The sequence below is a fragment of the Xyrauchen texanus genome, chromosome 27 (genome assembly GCF_025860055.1).
Source record: "Xyrauchen texanus isolate HMW12.3.18 chromosome 27, RBS_HiC_50CHRs, whole genome shotgun sequence".
Taxonomy (NCBI): domain Eukaryota; kingdom Metazoa; phylum Chordata; class Actinopteri; order Cypriniformes; family Catostomidae; genus Xyrauchen; species Xyrauchen texanus.
The window spans coordinates 26,681,181-26,702,240 of NC_068302.1; the positions used below are offsets into that span (position 1 = coordinate 26,681,181).

The 21,060-nt window shown below is 43.5% G+C and overlaps 1 protein-coding gene across 1 annotated transcript in view; it reads left to right on the forward strand.

The window, feature by feature from the left end:
- Nucleotides 1-21,060, forward strand: part of LOC127620676 (IQ motif and SEC7 domain-containing protein 2) — a 136,373-nt gene that overhangs the window by 8,371 nt on the left and 106,942 nt on the right. The window contains exon 2 of the mRNA XM_052093872.1: nt 2,036-2,065. Coding sequence (XP_051949832.1) covers nt 2,036-2,065 — 30 coding nt within the window. The remainder of the gene's footprint in view (nt 1-2,035; nt 2,066-21,060) is intronic.

A 21,060-nucleotide genomic window follows, 5' to 3' on the forward strand; every position in this document is an offset into this window, starting at 1 on the left:
CTCTTCTCCTTTCACCCATAAGGGTCATTTACAGCATCAATGCCTCTTGTGAACTCTTTCTCTGTTTAGAACTGTATATTTTGCCCCTTTTGTCTTTCCCTCCCCCCATCAGACACATGACAGTCCAAATGACCCAACTCTGGTGATCACAATCTCTGAAAGTGTATTACACTCCCTCTCTGGTGTAACTCGCTTTGCTAATGAAAAAGTGTAACTACAGCAGTGGGTGAGCTGTTGAGGTGGGATTGTTTCTCAGAATAATTAGCATGCCCTGTGTTAATTAAATTTGTCCACTGTAGGGCTGGGAGATATGATGATGCAATCGGATATCAAAGATGTCTTACAAAGATCCCGATGCCAATTGCAAACAGATGATGTTCGACAATATCAGGAAAACCATGGATCTGGAAAGTCACCAAATATATTAAACAGTGGCCAGGGTGTGAAACTAGCACCCGCCAAATGCGTCGAGGCTGAAACAACTTAGCAAGCTCCTCGTCCAAATGTATTTCATGGGTGGGTAATTTTGCTCATCTACCCGCAACAGGCGGGTGACCAGTCTCGTACTGACACATGACAAGAAAAGACATGCGCTTGAAGAAACACACTTTATACAATTTTTAAGATCAAACAAAAGAAAAGCCAAGTCAATGCTTGTGTCTGATTCGCTGTTTGTTCAGAGGCATGCAGCAAAAGCCTGTCCTGTGGAACAAGCGCATGTCATCGTGCATCGAAAGTCTGTCTCGTGGAACAAGTGCATGTAAAAAGTTTTCACTGTCTTTTTTCTCTGTTTCATTCACCTTAAAAAGTGTTTGCAAGAATAATTTTGTCTATGAGAATGCTGAAAATTATCTCCAATCATCTCAAGAGGTGCTGTGAGTTTAATTAGCTTTATTTCCTCGTGGTTGGTATGATTTGGGGAGGAGTTTAAAGTGGAATATTAATTTATAAACGTCTTTGTTTATATTTTTTGTGTTGCAATAAATGAATATTTTTTTTTAAAGCAAAATCAATAACGCAAAAAATTCACCCACCCTTGGCAGGGGGGTTGACGATGTAATCGTATATATTTTACATATCGCCGAGCCCTAGTCCACTGATGGTGGCAATTATTGTTGTAGATGTGAGTCTGTGTGTAATACGCTGGTTGCTGGAGGACTGACAGAGTTTATGCTATGATGATGTAATTGAATGTCTATGAAGAATCTCACATGCTCTGTGGAGTAGTCAATTTCATTAATCAAAGTTACTTTGATTTATTCATTTTATTTTGTCCTAGTTTTACAGTTAGTATCTTTGACATGCACCAGTGTCAAAAAGCAATGATTTGCCAATTTACTCACTGGCATCACAGAAGTGACATACTGTACATTCTTGTGGTGTTGTGGTGGATAGTTACATTTTGTTTTTGTTTATATGAAAAAACTTTATGTTTTCTAGTCACTTATTTTCGAATGCATTATTTGATTCTACACATGTTAGTTGTTAGTCATTATATCTCTTTTGACCATTATATCAAAGACAGCTTGTGATGTTTCTGGCCTACTAATTTAAATAATCTTTTGTTTCTAACCACCTGTATACAGAGTTGCTGTGTAAAACAAATGTGTGTAAAATTGTTTCACGCCTCTAAAATTGTCAATTTAAGTGATACAAAGTTATTTTCCCATTTTACTCTAGACCACAAGCTTTCTGTTGATTGTTCTGTGGTTAGTGAACATACTGTAGTGACGTGCAGCAAGCAAGCAAGGTCACACATTACCCATGACTATTCATACTTGTCATGGATTTTTAAATGTGTAGGAACAAATTGGGTTTCAATGGGTTTTTAACTGGATTTAGCTGGAATAATTTATATTTGTGACGAATTGAATGAATTTCTCTGCATAAGATCAATTTGTATTCAAATTTGCTCCATTGATTTATATGTATTTCTTACTGTGTGTGTTCAATAATACAACATTACTGACACTCATGTTCATGTTTGTCTGTGTGTCTTTCTGTCTGTCTCTCACTCCTTCCACTGGATCCACAGGCCAGAAGGAGACTTATCCAACAAAGACAGGTCTGTGTTCATGCATTCATTCAATCTCTCCATTTTCTCCTCCTCAGAGCACTTTCTGACTCTTGTAGTAGAGCACACACAGTCAAGTGACAGAGGCCTGTTCTATCTAGGGCAGCCTGAATGCATGTGGGACATGCAATTGCTTATAATGGCTTGCCTGTAAGATAGAGCTCTTGCTTCTGGAGCAGGTTTTATTAGAAGAAAAGCACTGTAAGCTCTCTGCTACTGAGAATTAAAAGGTAGTCAATCAGAAATTCTAATTCTGTCATTCATTTACTCACTCTCATGCTGTTCCAAACCCATGTGACTTTAATCTCCAACAAAAGGAAACGTTAAGCAAAATATTAGCCTCTGTCACCATTCACTTTCTTTGTATTGCAAAAAGATGCAATAAAATTGAATGGTGACTTGGGCTAGCATTCTGCCTAACATCGCTTTTTGTGTTCCACAGTGGAAAGATAGTCATAAGGGTCTGGAACAACATCACTGAGTAAATGATGACAGAATTTTCATTTTTGAGTGAACCATCTCTTTAAAGGTGATAATATAAGGACTAAGGGCTGAAAAATATAGACCGCTGTTTGAAATCACAAATTATCGTCACTTGGCTGCAAGATTCCCTGTTATCTGTTGCCGTAGTGACTAATATTTCCAGTGTGAGTATGTTCATGAGTATTGGTATGCATGTTTTTTGCATTCACCCTACAGTGAATGTGGACATGGGTGTTAGTGGTTAGCCAGAAATTATATGAGTGATACTACAGCTGTGTGTGTATGTGTGTGTAGGAGTGGTAGTGGGTGCAGTGGAAAAGGTCAAATGGCATTTTTGGCAAGAATATGCTGTATTTTGATATTATAGATTCAGTTGATTTTATTTGTATAGTGATTTTCACAATGCTCATTGTTCCAAAGCAACTTTAGAAAGAACAGTGTCCTACAAACCCCCCAGTGAGCAAGCAAACGGTGACAATGGCATGTTAGTTATAGAGAACAGTTTATCAAGTATTTCTGTATAATTCAGTATTTCAAAGCATTTGAACATAGTGTATTTTTATGCTGCTGTGTTGCTATAAGAGTGATCTGTGGCGTTGTTATGCCGATTCCTTGCCATGAGCATGAGCCGGGGATCTGAAGAATAAATGATCAGTTGTCATGGCAACACCTGTAGATGAACTGGATTGCCGAAAAAAATTTGGTTGTGTAATACATAACCTATTCTTTGCATGTGCTTTGGGCACACATGAGTATATGGCTACACTTTAAAAATAAAATGGACATGTAAAGGGTACAGTGGGTGTACCTTTGAGGGTACAGCCCCAGGGAATAGCTGTTGTACCCACAAAGGTAACATTTTTGCAAATTTTTTTCTGACATTTTAAATAAACTGATTTTATTCAGGTCAAAAATATTATTTAACATAAATAAATCAACCCCACTGTATTAGGTTACATCAACAGAAGTCATTTTTTAAGGTTAAATCAAGTAGAAATTGATCTTTGAGGTAACAATTGCACATTACCACTCAGGGCCGGCCCTAGCATTTTGAGGGCTCTAAGCAGTTTTTCAAGATGGTGCCCCCAGCCTAGATGTACACCTGACCAAACCCACCCAACATCAATTACCAAGCATGCTTAAACTGGGCAAATAACGTCTAGGTTACGGATGTAACCTCCGTTCCCTGATGGAGGGAACGAGACGTTGTGTCGAAGAAGCGACACTAGGGGTCTCTCTTGAGTGCCGAATATACCTCTGATCTATGAACAAAGGCCAATGAGATGTTGGCAGACAGAATTTGCATGTCCCGCCCCCGGACATACGGGTATAAGGCGGGGAAATATGTCTGTTTCATTCAGGATTTTTCTGAGGAGCCGGAAATGGTCCAGCCACAACAGTGGCTCGGCTCAGTGACGTGGCCGGGAGGACACAACGTCTCGTTCCCTCCATTAGGGAACGGAGGTTACATCCGTAACCTAGACGTTCCCAGTCCGTCGCTCACTTCGACATTGTGTCGAAGAAGCGACACTAGGGGTCTAATTTAAATCACGCCATGCGCTAAGCTGTGTGTGTAACGACCTCCTCCGAGGGATGACACTTGACACAGCGGCTCAGAGGTGAGGTTCTTTATTCTCTCTTAATCACAACGTGCCCAGAGCACTTTTAAACAGTCAGCTTTTACCACACACAAACACAGTAATTGTTATGTCACTCTCTCTCTCCCATGGAGGCCCTCTGGCTGCCTTTTATGCCGCTCTCCCCGTGCTCACTGAAATTAGAGACAGGTGTTAGACATAATCTAGCTCAGGTGTAAGCGCCCTTACCGCTTTTCTCTCCCGGACGGGCGCTTGACCACGCCCTGCTGCCACATACCCCCACCGCCCGACTCAGGCCGGGGCACCATCCGGCCTGTCTACCACTCCCCCCCCCATTTCTGGAGAGGAAGTCAGCGACAGCCATCTGCACCCCCGGTCTGTGGACCACCTTGAATTTAAAGGGCTGGAGGGCCAGATACCAACGGGTGATCCGGGCGTTAGTATCTTTCATGCGATGGAGCCACTGCAGTGGGGCGTGATCCGAACAGAGGGTGAAGGCCCGCCCCAGCAGGTAGTAACGGAGGGTGAGGACCGCCCACTTGATGGCCAAACACTCCTTTTCCATGGTGCTGTACTTAGTCTCCCTTAAGGAGAGCTTACGGCTAATGTACAGCACCGGGCGCTCCTCCCCCTCCACCACCTGCGAGAGTACGGCCCCCAGCCCTCTGTCTGAAGCGTCCGTCTGCAAAATAAAAGGGAGAGAGAAGTCAGGTGCATGAAGAAGCAGCCCCCCACAAAGTGCAGCTTTAATCTGCATAAACGCCTGTTGGCACTGCTCCGACCATTGGACCGGATCTAGAGCCCCCTTTTTAGTGAGGTCAGTCAGCGGGCTGGTGACGTCCGAATAATTAGGCACAAATCTCCTATAATAGCCAGCCAGCCCCAGGAACTGCCTCACCCCCTTTTTGGTCTTGGGTCTAGGGCAAGTCGCAATCGCCGAGGTTTTGTCAATTTGGGGGCGCACCTGGCCATGACCCAAGTGGAACCCCAGATACCGTACCTCCACACGCTCAATCACGCACTTCTTAGGGTTTGCCGTGAGCCCCGCCACGCAGCGATCTCAGGACGGCCCTCAGATGTTGCATGTACCGCTGCCAATCATTGCTATAAATGATAATATCATCCAAATAGGCAGCGGCGTATGCAGCGTGCGGTCTGAGGATCCAATCCATGAGTCGTTGAAACGTGGCTGGAGCTCCAAACAAACCGAAAGGAAGCGTCACAAATTGGTGTAATCCAAACGCCGTAGTGAAGGCTGTTTTCTCACGGGACATTGGTGTCAAGGGGATCTGCCAATAACCCTTTGTTAAATCCAAGGTCGAATAAAATCGAGCAGTACCTAACCGATCGAAAGCAGTTCATCAACACGGGGCATTGGGTACGCGCCAAATTTAGACACCGCGTTAACTTTTCTGTAATCCACACAGAATCGAACAGACCCATCACTCTTGGGAACAAGAACAACCGGCTGGACCAATCACTGTGGGATTCCTCTATTTCGCCCATATCAAGCATCGCATCTAATTCCTCCCGTACTATTTTCTTTTTATGTTCGGGTAGCTGATAGGGCCTGCAACGCACCACCGCTGCCGGCTCGGTCTCAATGTGGTGCTGTATGATGTCTGTACGACCCGGTAGAGGGAAAACACATCCGCAAATTCCTTTTGTAATTCGGAAACCTCTGTGAGTTGACCCGTGAGAGTTGGTCTCCACAAGTAACCGGAGTGTTAAGATTGTAGTTTTGTTTACCTCCGGTCCGAGCTCCGCCCTCTCCGAACTACCGTGGCCAACGCCACAGAGGCCGCCTCCTCCTCCATAATTTCAGGAGGTTGAGGTGATAAATTTGACGCGCGCCTCTATCGGTACGCTTAACTTCATAATCGAGATCCCCTACTCGTCGTGTGACCTCAAAGGGTCCTTGCCACTTGGCAAGTAATTTAGAGCTCGATGTTGGGAGTAATACGAGTACCTTTTCTCCCGGTGCAAATTCCGTAGCCGAGCACCCCTGTCATACAGCCGGCGCTGGCGTTCTTGAGCTTGGAGCAAATTCTCCTGTGTTAACCGCCCCAGTGTGTGGAGTTTTGCTCTAAGATCGAGAACTAACTCAATTTCATTTTTGCTATTAGAAGGTCCTCCTCCCACGCCATGGATGACATCAAGGACACCGCTGGGCGCCGCCTGACAGCAGCTCAAACGGGAGAACCCTGTGGAGGCTTGTGGGACCTCTCGTACTGCAGACAACAGGGGTCTAGCCACTTATCCCAATTTTTAGCGTCATCATGTACGAATTTACTTAATCATGTTCTTGAGCATTTTATTAAATCGCTCCACTAGGCCATCAGTCTGCGGATGGTAAACGCTAGTGCAAATCGATTTAATGCCCAAGAGCTCGTAAAGTTCGCGAAGTGTTCGTGACATAAAAGTCGTGGCCTTGATCGGGTGAGGATTTCTTTCGAATCCCCACCGGAGATTATCTTGAAGAGTGCCCCTGCAACACTACGCGCGGAGATGTTGCTCAGAGGCACTGCTTCCGGATATCGCGTCGCGTAATCCACTAGGACTAACACGGCTGATGTCCGCGATGCTGACCGCTCTAATGGCCCAACGAGGTCCATCCCAATTCTTTCGAAGGGGACCTTGATTAATGGTAGAAGGCGCAATGGCGCTTTTGGGGTGGCCGTGGGTTTACCAACTGACATTCACGGCACACAGCACACCACCTGCGGACGCCACCGCCAATGCCCGCCAATAGAAACGGGCTATTAGACAGAGAAGTGTTTTCCGCTCCCCTAGGTGACCGCCATAGGATTATAGTGAGCCGCCTGGAAAACCATTTCCGGTGGCTCCGTGGAATCAATAATTGTGTTACTTCCTCCTTTGTTTGAGCGCCCTACGCCACTCTATATAACCGATCTTTAATCATGGCAAAATATGGGTATGCAATGGCGATGCCCGGCCGGAGCTGTTGACCATCAATTACTCTCACTTGGTCAAGAGCATGTTTAAGGGTTTCGTCCCGCGACTGCTCTAGAGGGAAGTCCCCTCAGGGAATTCCCTGAGAGGAGGGGCGCCACCTCGCCCTTCCCTCGTCATTCCGAGCAGCCGAGGACGGCCCCGCCCGCCTCCCTGCCAAAGCATCGCACACCACACACCTCTTTATGCAGGACCCATCCACACAAATACCCTCTAAAACATCTTTAAAATTCGGCCAATCGGTACCCAAGATTAGCGGATGGTTGAGGCGGGAACTAAACGCTGCCTCCACACTATGGTTTTTTTCCCTGAATTTAATCGCCAAAGTCACCATGGGATACTTGTGAACATCCCCATGCACACACCTCACCCTCACCAGTTTAGCTAAACCCAAAGCCCCGGGTTGAACCAAGCGTTGGTGGATGGTGGTCTGATTGCAGCCGGTATCCAGCAAAGCTTGGTAAATACCCCCCCTGATCCTTACCAGAATCCGGTATGCTCCAGCCCGATAGGGGGCAGCCTGCGGGACGTCGGAGACCCGCACCACTGTCCCCACCTCCATCAGCGGACACTGATCCCGAAGTGGTCCGGGTCTCCGCACCTCCAACAGGCTGGCCCAGGCTTTGCGGCCGCACTTGTGCTGGCGGGCGCCCCCACCTGAGGGGGAGAGCGGCTGAAAGATGGGGAATGGGAGGGTACATTCTCCCAAGGCCGGGAAGCTGGTCTCTGGAACCCTCCACACCTGCGCGGGGCAGGAACGGGCCCTGGGGAGAGAACAGAAGGAGAGAACAAAGGGGAGGGGCGAGGGCAGGGGCAGACACAAGGGAAGGGGAGAGAGAGAGAGAAGGCTCTTCTGCCCTCCGGATCGCCGCCAAATGGTCCTCCGCCAGCTGAACAGCTTCCTCCAGCGACGCCGGGCGGTGGCACTGGACCCACTCCGCCGTTCTCCTGGGCAGTCGTTGCGCGAATTGTTCCAGCACCACCTGATCGTTGACTCCCTCGATGTCGCGGTCCCCCGCGAGCAGCCACCGCCGACAGGCGTCCCGGAGCCGTTGAGCAAACACGAACGGGCGGTTGGACTTCTCTAACTTCATGCTCCGGAAGAGCTGGCGATTCTCTTCCGGGCTTCGACCGACCCGTTGCAGAATGGCACTCTTCAGGTCAGAGTAAACCAGGAGATTTGTCACCGGCAGTTGTTGTGCCACGAGTTGAGCTTCCCCGGACAGGAGAGGAATTAGGCGGGCTGCCCACTGTTCGGGCGGCCAGCCCCAGATTTCCGCCGTCCGCTCAAACAAGTCGAGGAAGGCCTCAGGATCATCTGCTGCCCCCATCTTCTGTAACATGGGCGGGGGAAGCGTAGCGCAGCCGGTCCTCTGCCTGAGCCCGCATGATCTCGAAAAACCGGCGATCTTGGTCCTGCCGGAGCTCAAGCAGGGATTGCTGGTGGCCTTGATGCAGTGTCGCGAGGGACTGGAGGACTTCTGCCAGCTGGGAGGACTCTATGGGGCGACTTTGCTCCATGCTTGGAAAGTAATTTTCCCGGGTTTCGGCACCAGTGTAACGACCTCCTCCGGGGATGACACTTGACACAGCGGCTCAGAGGTGAGGTTCTTTATTCTCTCTTAATCACAACATGCCCAGAGCACTTTTAAACAGTCAGCTTTTACCACACACAAACACAGTAATTGTTATGTCACTCTCTCTCTCCCATGGAGGCCCTCTGGCTGCCTTTTATGCCGCTCTCCCCGTGCTCACTGAAATTAGAGACAGGTGTTAGACATAATCTAGCTCAGGTGTAAGCGCCCTTACCGCTTTTCTCTCCCGGACGGGCGCTTGACCACGCCCTGCTGCCACAGTGTACTTGTACTGCTGACACAGGAGCGGGCACGTACTTGACGTGCCAAAACGGCCAGCTGTATCAGACTGCACATACCCTTTCCCAACGCCCCATAAAGTCTTCGGAATCCTTATAGTTACCCTAGACAGGGGAACAAGGTGACGCTTGCCAACCTGGGAATGGGCCGAGCCTAGCCGGGCCTCTTTTCTCTCTATGTTTCTCACAAAGAGTCATCGGCTGGGGCCCTTACACGCATCGGGGAGGAGGTCTTACCCAGTTTCCTATTCTTTCAGGGGGAAAAGACCCTGCGGAAACCACACCTGCCCAGAGAGGGGGAGGTAAGAGTGGTGACATACACCAAATGGTCTTTTATGGTTACATGTGGGAAGTGGCGTGGTGGTAGTCTATGTAACCAGTGCTATTTACACTTTGTGCAAATAATTATTTATCTATACTAATCCCTTGGTAGGGGGCCCTCTTGTGGTCACTGGGCCCTATGCGGCCGCTGATGTCACTTAATTGGTAGAGCCGGCCCTGCACTGTTACCACTTTTTACAGTGTATGTTCGGAATTAAATGCTAGGTTGCTGCTTCCTGAATACTGCACAGTATACACTGTATTCTGCCTACTATTTTTTCAAACTAGTAATTAAAAAAACTAGGCATTATTCCAAAATAAATGTTTCAGAAAGCATTATGCTACATTGTTGTCATACAGTATGGCAGCATTACAACCTCAACACTTTACATGTTTAATTGAATAAGTCCTGTCCAGTATTCGTATTGGAAATCAATTATTTTGCATTTTTAATCCAATTTTATGTAAAAATGTTTTTACATTTAGCAGTCCGATCAAATAAAGAGTCAAGAAAGAGAATCGTGGCTGATAATAAATCTTGTTCATAACATTGGAAATGGAAAATCAAGTCAAGCGCATTGCAGTTCAGGATACAGTATTCTATACAGTAAGTTTTGTTGTATACTGCTGATTTTGAAAAATGTAGTAGGCCACCTGGGTATACATAAAATACATTCAGAACATAGTATGTGTTTGGGCGTATATGAATATGCCTGTATGTGTGCTGATGTTTTTGGGACATGTGTATTGTGTGGTTTTGTGTAGGTGTGCATGTATGTAGGCAACCTTTTTTGTTCCAGTTACACTATCGTTTCCACACAGCAGAAGGACACAGACATATGGTGCTTCAGGACAAGGCCGTCGCTATGTCACGTTTCACTATAATTACTTTCTGGGTGCTTTTGTCCTTGGTTCACGAGTTGTTCTGCCTGTATGGATGTAAATTTAATTGCTCCTACATTGTTAAATGGTTTTAATACTTTCTCATAAATGTGACATACTTTGTGCTCATGGATTGCGGTATGAATCATACTTGTTTTATGTGTCATTGTAACAATAATGCAAGGGTGCAATAATTAATGAAATCACTTTCATATTCCTGCTCAACTTGATTCTGTTGTCCCTGCTGGGCTAAGCATGGAAATAACTCACAGTAGAGGTTTTCTGTGGGGTTGACTGGTGCCTTTCTCCCACCTCTCTGCCCCTGCAGTCTGCAGCAATACATCACTCAGCCTCCGAGGGCATCAGATGATGCTGTTTCCAACCACTGGCCTAGAGCTTGAGTGAGTGAGTGCGTGCGTGCGTGCGTGCGTGCGTGCGTGCGTGAGTGAGTGAGAGTTCAGTAATTCCCCACCTCTTACAGTACATTGTAACTGGTCATATAATGTTATACTTTCACATTTTGTCTGTGAGCTGTACTGTAATACTGTATTTTGAATCTTTGTGTGTATTACAGTGTACTGGTTGAGTGGGGCACTTCTCTTATAGAGCCTAAATTAAAGGGATACTTTACCCTAAAATGCTAATTCTGTCATCATTTACTCACCCTTATGTCGTTTCAAACCTGTATGAATTTTTTTCATCTTTGGAACGCCTAAGGAGAGGTATAGCAGAATGCAGCTGCCTCTTGAAAGTGAATGAGGACTGGGGCTGTCAAGCTATAAAAAAAAAACACCATAAAAGCATCAAAAATGTAATTCATATAACTTGTGCACTTTATTCCAAGTCTTGTGCAGCCATAAGATAGCTTTGTATGAGGAACAGACTGAAATTTAAGTCGTTATTTTCTTAAATTTCAACATTCAACAACACTGTGGTCAACATTCACTTTCATTGTGTTTTGCTATAAATATCTCCTTTAGAATTCCTTAGTTGAAAGAATGTCAAATGGTTTCAACAGACATTTTGAGGGTAAGTAAATGATGACACAATTTTCATTTTGGGTGAACTGTCCATTTAAGGGCCATTCACACAGCAAATCAATCGCTGGATGTTGCAAAGTCTCTTTGCTATTGGTTTTGCATATACATTCATACTCAATGGCTATATCCAACTATATCAGGCAGTGGATCACTGTTTGCACACCCAATGGTACTTGCTGCATTGTGTTACATTTCCTTTGCAAGAAGTTGCCACTGTTGCTCATGTTGCTGGAAATCACCTTGTTGCTGCAAGTCTCTGTATGTGTGAACGCTCTATTAGACTGGTGAGGAATGGGTGGAAAGGGGCAGATCTGAAAGATGAAAAAGTTTGTTGACTTTTATTTCTCATCTCTTGAGCCTTCTGGTCTCCTCATGCCAGGGTCGGCAGGGGCAGAGGCTATAACATTAATATGAAGAGGAAAAAAAAAATAAGAAAGCTAAACTTTTAATTCAGCCAACCCTAAGGATAAGTACAGTAGTTTAATGTGAGTTAAAGTTGATCAGTTACTGTCAACCTTAAAGCATCTTTACCTGTCGGAGTCCCAATCTTTGCGCAGCTGCAATCATCAATAGTTTTGGAGGAGGGCTCGTGGTGGGCATGTTGAAGGAAGCTCTGTGGCAGGAGGATATGGAGGCTGCTGAGAGAATGACTGCACCGGCTCGGTCTTCTTGCAGTAGAAGATGGAGCAACTTTCTGCTCTTAAGTTTATTCCGTGCACTGTCAAGTGCTTCATCAGATTTGTCATGTTGCCGGTCTTGGTAGCAATTATCTTGTCACAAATATTGCATCGCATGCTGTTGGCATCGAGCCTTGTGAAATGTGTGGGAGTGGTGGTGGCGTAGTGGCTAAAGCACAGGGCTGTTAATCAGAAGGTCGTTGGTTCGAACCCCATGGCCACCACCATTGTGCCCTTGAGCAAGGCACTTAACTCCAGGTTGTTCCGGGGGGATTGTCCCTGTAATAATTGCACTGTAAGTCGCTTTGGATAAAAGCGTCTGCCAAATGCATAAATGTAAAATGTAGCCACACTTTTGATCTTTTCCACATCTTTTACATCTATGGGGGTTGGGACGCATACACACTACAGCCTTGTGTGTGAGCCGCATCTCTGGGTGTAAGCGGCGTAAACTAGTGATTTTTCTTGATGCCTAAATGCAGCCAATCACTGGCCCTTTTAGATTTGGGCACATCTAGCATGCTACATGCTTATCACTGACATTGACGTGATTAAACCCTTAGCTATTGAATTTGGTACAGAACATCAAGACACTTTTTGATATACTCGATTAAGGCAATTCGGTCGGTGCCTAAAATGTATCGAACTCGATACACAGCCCTAGCTATGAGACATTGCGATACACTTAATGTAGGCCTACATTATGTTTTTTTGTTTTGTTTGTTTATTTTTTTTACATTTTCTACAATGATTTTTGGGGGAACTCTGCAAAATTCTGTGGAATGTGTTCAGATATGGTAAAATGTGTTAAGGAGCTTCGTGTTCTACATTATATTGATAATTATAAGCATTCCCAAATCCGCCAGAATATTGAATAAACGAACACACAAGGGGTGGAAGATGTGTATCATTTTATGAATGATAGGTGTAGATTTTGTGCAGGCCTTGATAAACTAATTTACTTTTACTTGTCTGTGGGATAGAAATGTGTTACAATGTTTTCCTTTAAATAACAGCTCTGAGGGAGCATTATGTTACATTTCTGTGAGGGGCTGCGTGATATTACATTAGATTAATTAGAGTATATAACTGATGTGCCTAGAGTGTTAGAACAGAATTCAATGCATCAGAATGAGATTTTTATAGTGAAAAGCAATTTAAAAACAGTAATTTCTTTTTGCAATTCTGTTTGGTGCCACTAGTGGTGTGGAAATTACACACTCAAGCTTTAAGTCTGGTGGTCTTTGCATGAAAACTCACTAGTTTATTCACCACTATTTCATTTTCAGAACATTTTTATATAGCTTGATTTGTCAACATGTACAACAAAAGCTTTTACACAAGTTTATATTTTTAATAGGGGTGGAGTCAGCACGGACCTGGCAATATAATCTTATATTTATATCTGGGTCATGTTATGATAATATTGCATTTCTTTATGTTCAGTGTATTACAATTCAAAATTGATGTATTGTGATCTTTTGTTCTCTTTTTTCACATTTATCTTCACTGGACTTCGGTGCTTTGTGAAAAAGTAAATTATGTGAGGGAGTGGCGTACCTTGGTTCCAGCCTGTTTATCAGTGCATAAAAACTCTTGCAGTCTAGCTGTATGAATAATCTTTATGGACATACTTAAAACAAGTTATAGAAGAATAATCTTAGCTTGTTTGCAATTTTATCTAATAGAAGTAATTGAGTGTTTATTAACCTAATGGCGCAGTGCATTTCATCTTGTGGTTTTTAATGTGAAAAGCGTATCTAAAAACATTGATTCTTGGCATTGGCATTGGAATGTTGAGTATTGTGTTTTTTGCATACAGTATTCTGATGTACAATATTGCGATACTTGTGGATATTTTTTTTCCACACTAATAGTCTTTTTTCAACTTGATAAGCCCCCAATAGACACCATTCAGAGTAGACGCCATATTTAATTTGACAGATATGAAAAGAGACTGTGAGGGACGGAAGTACAGTCTGTTCAATATGTTGTATTGTTGTTTACCTGGGTGTTGAGAGACTACTACTTTCCACAAATTTCCAGTTGACAAAAAAACTCAAACATGGGTTGTAAAAATTACCATGTACAATTGGAGCTTAAAGGAATATTCCACCCCCCCCAAAAATGTATGTTGTCATTATTTACTCACACTCATTTCTTTTCAAACTGAAATTACTTTCTTTTCTGGAACACCAAAGAAGAAGTTTAGTAGAATGTCTAAGGTCCTCTTTTACTGTACAATAAATGTGAATAGGGACAGATGCAATTAAGCTCCAAAAGCGATCAAAACTACCATCTAGTTTAATGACAATGACAATCGTTCATGAGACATGTGAGAGCCAATGAAGTTTTGATGTCAATGATATCAAATTTGCCATGTGGCACCTAGATGCACTGTATTTAAATTAACATGGATGCAAATGAGACTTGAGAACTATGGCGGAGGGGAATATTTTTTCTCAAAAAGTTTAAAATATCGGTCTGTTTCTCACACAAATATATCATTTGACTTCCGCTTCGGGCATGCACGCGCATCAAGTACCGGGTTTGAGAAAACCTGGTACCGTGGCGTGACGTTTAAAACAAAATTAGTACCGACTTAGTACCGGTCTTTGACAACACTCATAAACGTTGCTGCGCTTTTTTACCTTGCTCTACGTTGACTTTACTAACGTTAGTTCCAGCTTCTCCGTCACCACCTTTTTTAAAATATTTGTTTAGGACATCTCGAAGGCCTCTATTTTCTTCTTCCCTTCTTCTCTTTTCTTTTCTGAGCACCAGACTTGTGCTGACCGGACATTTTGATCGTAACGTTAGCCTACTGAACTTCAAATCAAATGACAACATCAAATTTTGATCAGTGGCCAAACCATTTTTGTTTTGGGGGTGGGCGGGGTTCTTGACCACTATTTCAAGGACAATTAGGAAGAAAACAAATAAAAAGCTTTTATGTAACTCAAATATTACATATTTTTTCCACAAATATGCCTATTTTATTTATTTTTTAACAATTATTCCATAATTTAATGAGGGCCCAGTTCTGGGCCCCCCTACCCTGGGCCCGGGACAACAGACCCGTTTGTCCCCCCCTGTCGGCGGGCCTGCTCACAAGACATAGAATTTGGCCATGGATAGATAGTATGTTCAACCAGGTCACAAAAAGTCACATAAGTGCTCTCATGTTCTCTTCTACTCTCTCCCTTGTGGGCTTCAGTAGAAGGGTTGCTGAGAGAAAAATGTGAGTTATCACAAATGTGTTTATGTGTAAATAAATGTGTGGGTGTCGGAGGGAGAGAAAGACAAAAGTGGACAAGGAGAGATATGCAGAAAGAAGAACAGATATACTAATTAAAAGATCAAATGAGAGAGAGAAGAAGTGAGAGTAATGTATAAAGAGAAAGGAGCAGTGCAGCTGACAGGCTAATAAAATATGCAGAGAATTACAAAAAGGAAATGTGCCCTTTGCTCTGCTCACTCACATACTGACACACAAAAACACACTTTCAGAATCACTCCCATGTCCTATTAAACTCATGGTGACCTCCTCACAAAACAACTCTGTCAATGACAAAATATTTATGTTGTTTTTCTGTCCAATGAAAGGTATGCAGGTGTGAAATAAATACATTCCCAGACATACTTCATCGGTGAACATGGGCATTGTCCCTTGTCCAGGGGCGTAGATTTCATGGGGGAAGGGGGAGGTTACATCTCAATAATCAAAACAAGCAAGTACAACCCCCCAATATTTATACCATGATCAATGAAAGCATATGTAGAATACATTTTATTTCGTGTGGTAATATTATTTGTATTTTTAAAAGACGTTGAGTGTTCAGAGTTGCCACTCCCCCAGACATACGGGTATAAAAGGAGCCGGCTTGCGACAATATAACCTTCCCAACACCCAACGAACGTCGCAAGGTCCCTCGTACCCAAAAAGAGGGGGAGGGGGCATGATGTACTTACAATGGGAACAGGTCATGCCAGTCACTTCGGCCTTTTCTCTTCTTTTTCTCCCACAACATTTTTTAAATCATTCAGCTGGGGCCAGATGTATTTGTGTCAGGGAAGGTGTTCTTTTCCCAAGAGGAAAAGTCACTGCAGAGACCACATCCTGCCCAAAGGGGAGGTTAACTTGCGGGGAATAGTCACATGGACTCACCAGCCTGTAGTGCACATGTGGAAAGAAGCCCCCTTGGTAGGTCCAACCCGGAGGGGAGGAACTCTAAAAATCCATGTCTGCTTCTTGACTGCCAAGAACTGCTATGGCAAAGTCCTCGGCCATGTGATCTTGACTGCCTGTAGGTGGTGGAGGAATCACACTGGGGTAGGATGCACCCCTGTCTGCTTCTTGACAACCGAAAACTGCTGTGGCAAAGTCCTCGGCCATGTCGCCAAAGCGCCAAGCGCAGCTCCTGCATCACCCCTGGGTCAGGACTACCCTCATGCAGCTCCTTCAGTTCCTTGGCGGGGCGAACTTGCAGGAGGGCCATAGCATGTAGGGCGGAGGCGGCCAGTCCAGTGGCACTGTAAGCCATGGTCATTAGGGACGACGTGGACTTACAGGCCTTGGATGGGAGCCCAGGACGATTCCACCAGGTGGCGGCGTTTTACGGGCACAGGTGCACCGCAATCGCCTGCTCTTTGTACCCTTGGCCGCCCCACCATCGAGGATAGTGAGAGCGGAGGAACTAGGAAGCCAGGTCCGGGCAGTTAAAGATGCCTGCCACAGATAATGCACCTCAGAGGGGAATGGAATTGAGGGATGCTTCGGCGTAGAGTCGTCACCACTACCATCCACCCCAACGGAGCAGCCGCGGCCATCGGCCATAGGACGGAGGAGCCCGGACGCCTGAATGCGGATGAATGGCTGCCGACCACGAAGGGAGAAGGGGCTCCTAACTGACTGCCTGGAGCTGAGTTACCGTAGCCTTTCTGGGTGGATCAGAGGCAGTCCTCCAGCCCCTGGCTGACGGAACGCCCCGCCGCGTTCTCGGGGAACAGAAGGGGTCTCGCCCGCCCCTGGCAGCAGTTCTCTCGCTCCAGGCGGTCTGCAGTGAGCCCCTTCCCGCTCGCGGTCGGCGGTCTTAAACAAACACACACATGACAGACATGTCCGTTAACGATCTCTCTCTCCTGCACGGTCCCCTGCAGTCGACCTTTATACCTCAGAGGCTTGATTAGCTAATGCGGGACCAGGTGTGTAGGATCACGACCCGGCCCCGCCCTCTGCCCTGCCACACATGCATTAACACATAAATATTGATGTGTGCAGTCATGAAATCAGAGAACCTCTCGAAGTCTGTACTCAATTGTTAAAAAGAGGTGCAAATTACTAGGTATAAATGGTGATCGTGCCTGTTAATATGCATCTTAAAACCAGGGAAGAAACAGAGCACACACAGTGTGTGTGTGTGTGTGTGTGTGTGTGTGTGTGTGTGTGTGTGTGTGTGTGTGTGTGTGTGTGTGTGAGAAAGAGAGAGAGAGAGAGTCAAGTAAAGTCAATTTTATTTGTATAGCTCCTTTCACAACACACATCGTTTCAAAGCAGCTTTACAGAAGATCAGCATTAACAGATAAAACTGTAATGTCTATAAAGTCGATGAATCATCATTGTATAATTTAGATAAAATACGATTCTTATTCGTGTTTAAAAATAATTAAATAGTAATTGTATTAATAACCCCAGTGAGCAAGCTGTAGGCGACTGTGGCAAGGAACACAAAACTCCATAAGATGTAGATTAATGGAGAAAAATAATCTTGGGAGAAACCAGACTCACTGTGGGGGCCAGTTTCCCTCTGGCTAACATCATGAATAATGTAGATATTACTTATGTATAGTTAAAATCATGGTTTAAAATTATTAAACTAAGTAAGTGTTAAGGGTCAGTGTTTAAACATTGATTGTGTTTGAACTGTAAGATTAATGACCAATGTCTTTGAAGTCCATCTTGATTAATTGCAGAAGTTCACATAGATGCAATTGTCCTTGTTAATTGGCTGATGAAGGCTTTTGTTGGCAATAGTTAGTCTATGCATTCCATTTCACGGTCGTAGTCCATCTATAGACCGAGGTGATGCAGGTTGGAGTTGGCACCAGTTCATCCTCTGAAGTCCATCATAATAGACTGAAGTGACGTTTGGCTTGCACCGGCTGCATTTAGTCATCATTCAGCGACACGTAGCAGTGGAGTCCAACACGAAGCAGGAAGGGAGCTGGATCCAGCCGGTTCTGGTGACCTCAGGATAGGAGTCTCGAGGTTGAGACATGGAAACAAATAAAATAATATAAGCATAGATGCCATTAAATTTATTGCAGAGTTATAGATCATGCTCAATGTTTCTGGTTTCTGGTTCCGTTAGAAGAGTGTATCAGAGAGAGAGACAGTAATGACAAAACTGATGGGCTAGATTAAAATTATTTTCTTGTTTCTTTTTTTATCTGTCCAAATGATGGACAGCATTTGGAATTATCCGTCAACGTTTTAAAAATCGGTAAATGACAGATAATTTTTGGTTAACATAACCCCTGTTGGGTTAAATAATTTTTTGTGCCCCACCAGAAATAATGAGCCTTAGACATCACTGGTTAGTATGCACTGTGTAATGCATTGTAATGAAACATAATCTTTTGATCACAAATGCTTGGGGACTTGCAGTCTTGTTGTTGTTATTATATAGATAGATAGATAGATACATAGATATATCTATATATATCATATATGAAAATATTTTTGGAACAATACAGTAAATGTATGCAAAATTGCTGTTTATTTTTTTTGGTGCATGTAATTTAAAATATGAATTATGTTTCTATGTATTAGTGAAAAACTGTTGAAAATTCTATTGTTTATTCTATTTATAATTTACTGTATTTTACATCTTGAAGTAATTAATTATTTTGAAATATATATATATATATATATATTGAAATAATAACTAAATTTTTTAAGCTATACAGCACCCAGCCCTAAAAATTCCCTATTGAAATCATGAGTGAGCAGCATGCGATATCCGCCGTTGCCTGTCATGGGTTGCACGATGTTTCCCTCTACTTACATCAGCCGATAGGCAAGGGTCCAGAGAGACTCATAGAGCAGCAAACGTTGGTTATGAAGGTTATAGCTCTTGAGGTGTTTGTTCACTGAGGGTATGAGTTTGGGGAGATGATATGAGATATCCTCTCTCTCTCTCTCTCTCTCTCTCTCTCTCTCTCTCTCGCTCTCTCGCTCTCACTCTCACTGTGGGATGGTGTATGTCAGCTTGTTTTGGGGTGACCGCACAGACATGGTGGCCACAAGAGGACAGACCACTTTTTTGTTGCCTGGCAGCAAAACTCTGTTTTTTAAAGTGTGTGTGCGAGAGAAAGAGCAGTTGTTAAGGAGATCGCTTGTTACAGGTCATGTACCAATACTGTCCAGCTCTAGAGGATTCAACATGGTTGTGTGTCTCTCTTTTCTGACATTTATCCCGGCTGGGATCTCAGACTTACTGCGACTGCCTTGTGCTGTTAACAAATATAACCTGGTGATGGAAACCATTAGACATTAAGGTCTTATAATACATGACCAGAATGACTGGAAGAGAAAATAAAATGTTATCATCAGAGGAAAAGTATTATATATCTGACCTAGATTCACAAAGTAAATGCTTTATTGTACGTTCCGGTCCTCTAATCTGATTGAACAAGCAGCATTCCAAGAGTTCTATATTTAGTATAACAGCATTAGTACACTGTTTGTATCACTGCGCTTGTCCGTGATCGCAGCAGTTCTTTTGGAACTATTTTCATTGCTGGAAATATTGGAAACATTTTCATTGTCCAATCAAATTTAGGGACCGGAACTAACTGTTGTATGGTGTACACTATAAGCCGTTTAATTTGTACAGTCAGTGTGACAGCACTCTTGCGTGATATTGCTTAATTATGAAGAGTTTAATTTTAGCAAAGGATTTCCATATAACATTTTCCCCTTCTAAGCCTTAAAATTACTTTAAAAGAGATAGTTCACCAAAAAAAACAGCTGTCGGCACCAGCTGTCAACATTTATTCACCCTCATGTTTTTCCAAACCACTTGACTTACTTTCTTCCATGATGCACAAAAGTGTTTTTACAAAAGAGTAATATGTTAAGTAGAATTTTTGTCTCAGTCACCATTCACTTTCCATTCAGTACACTGAAAACGAATGGTGACTGAGGATAACATTCTGACTAACATGTCCTATTGTGTTCCATGGTAGAAAGAAATTTGTGTTTGGAACAAACAAGGGTAAATAAATGACAGAATTTTCATTTTTGGGTGAACTATCCCTTTAAGTTTGACACCTATGGCATGTGTTTTTGCACACACTATTTAAACGTCTCTCAGAGGTCCCTGTTCACACCCACACCCTGGCCTTCTCACGCCCATCCACATGGAGGATTTTTACCCATACCACCTATATACACATTTCTGCATCCTTTCTTTCAGCCTGCAATATCTATTGATCTCTCTCCTCCAACTATCATTCCATACTTTCCTCATCTATCTGGGTTCATACCATTCAATCCCTCTTTCTTTGTTTTATTTCTTTTACTGTATTTTGTGTCTGCTTGAGCTTTGGGTGGTGTTAAAGTGTCTATGCTTTATTTGATTAACTCAAAAGCCTGATAAACTCACTGCTGTTCATCAAGTCCGAAGACTTTTTAAATTTACACATTTAATTCTACCTGAAATAAACTGTAATATATCAGCAGTTGTTACATCTTCTGCAAATAAAAACAAAACAGCCTTAATCAGGACATTGGGACTAGTTCTAAGTGTGTGTATTTCACAGATTTTCATTGGTTGGTCAGAAATCAGCTTTCTTGGATGTTTGAGACAATATGAAATCAACATTGAACCTATTTACAGTACAGTTTTTTATTTGTAAAAAAACTATTGTTTTAATCTTTTGTTTTAATATTTGATCAAAATGTATTCATTTTCTGTGCCTTTGAAATAACTTTTTTCATGATTAAATCTGATGGATAAAATGAAGTCCCACCCTACATTGTTTCTCTCTGAATATTCTGTCACACTTCGAGATATGTCACACTATCAGAGCTTAATGCATTACGAATGCTGTTCCAGGTTGTTTTCAATCAGAA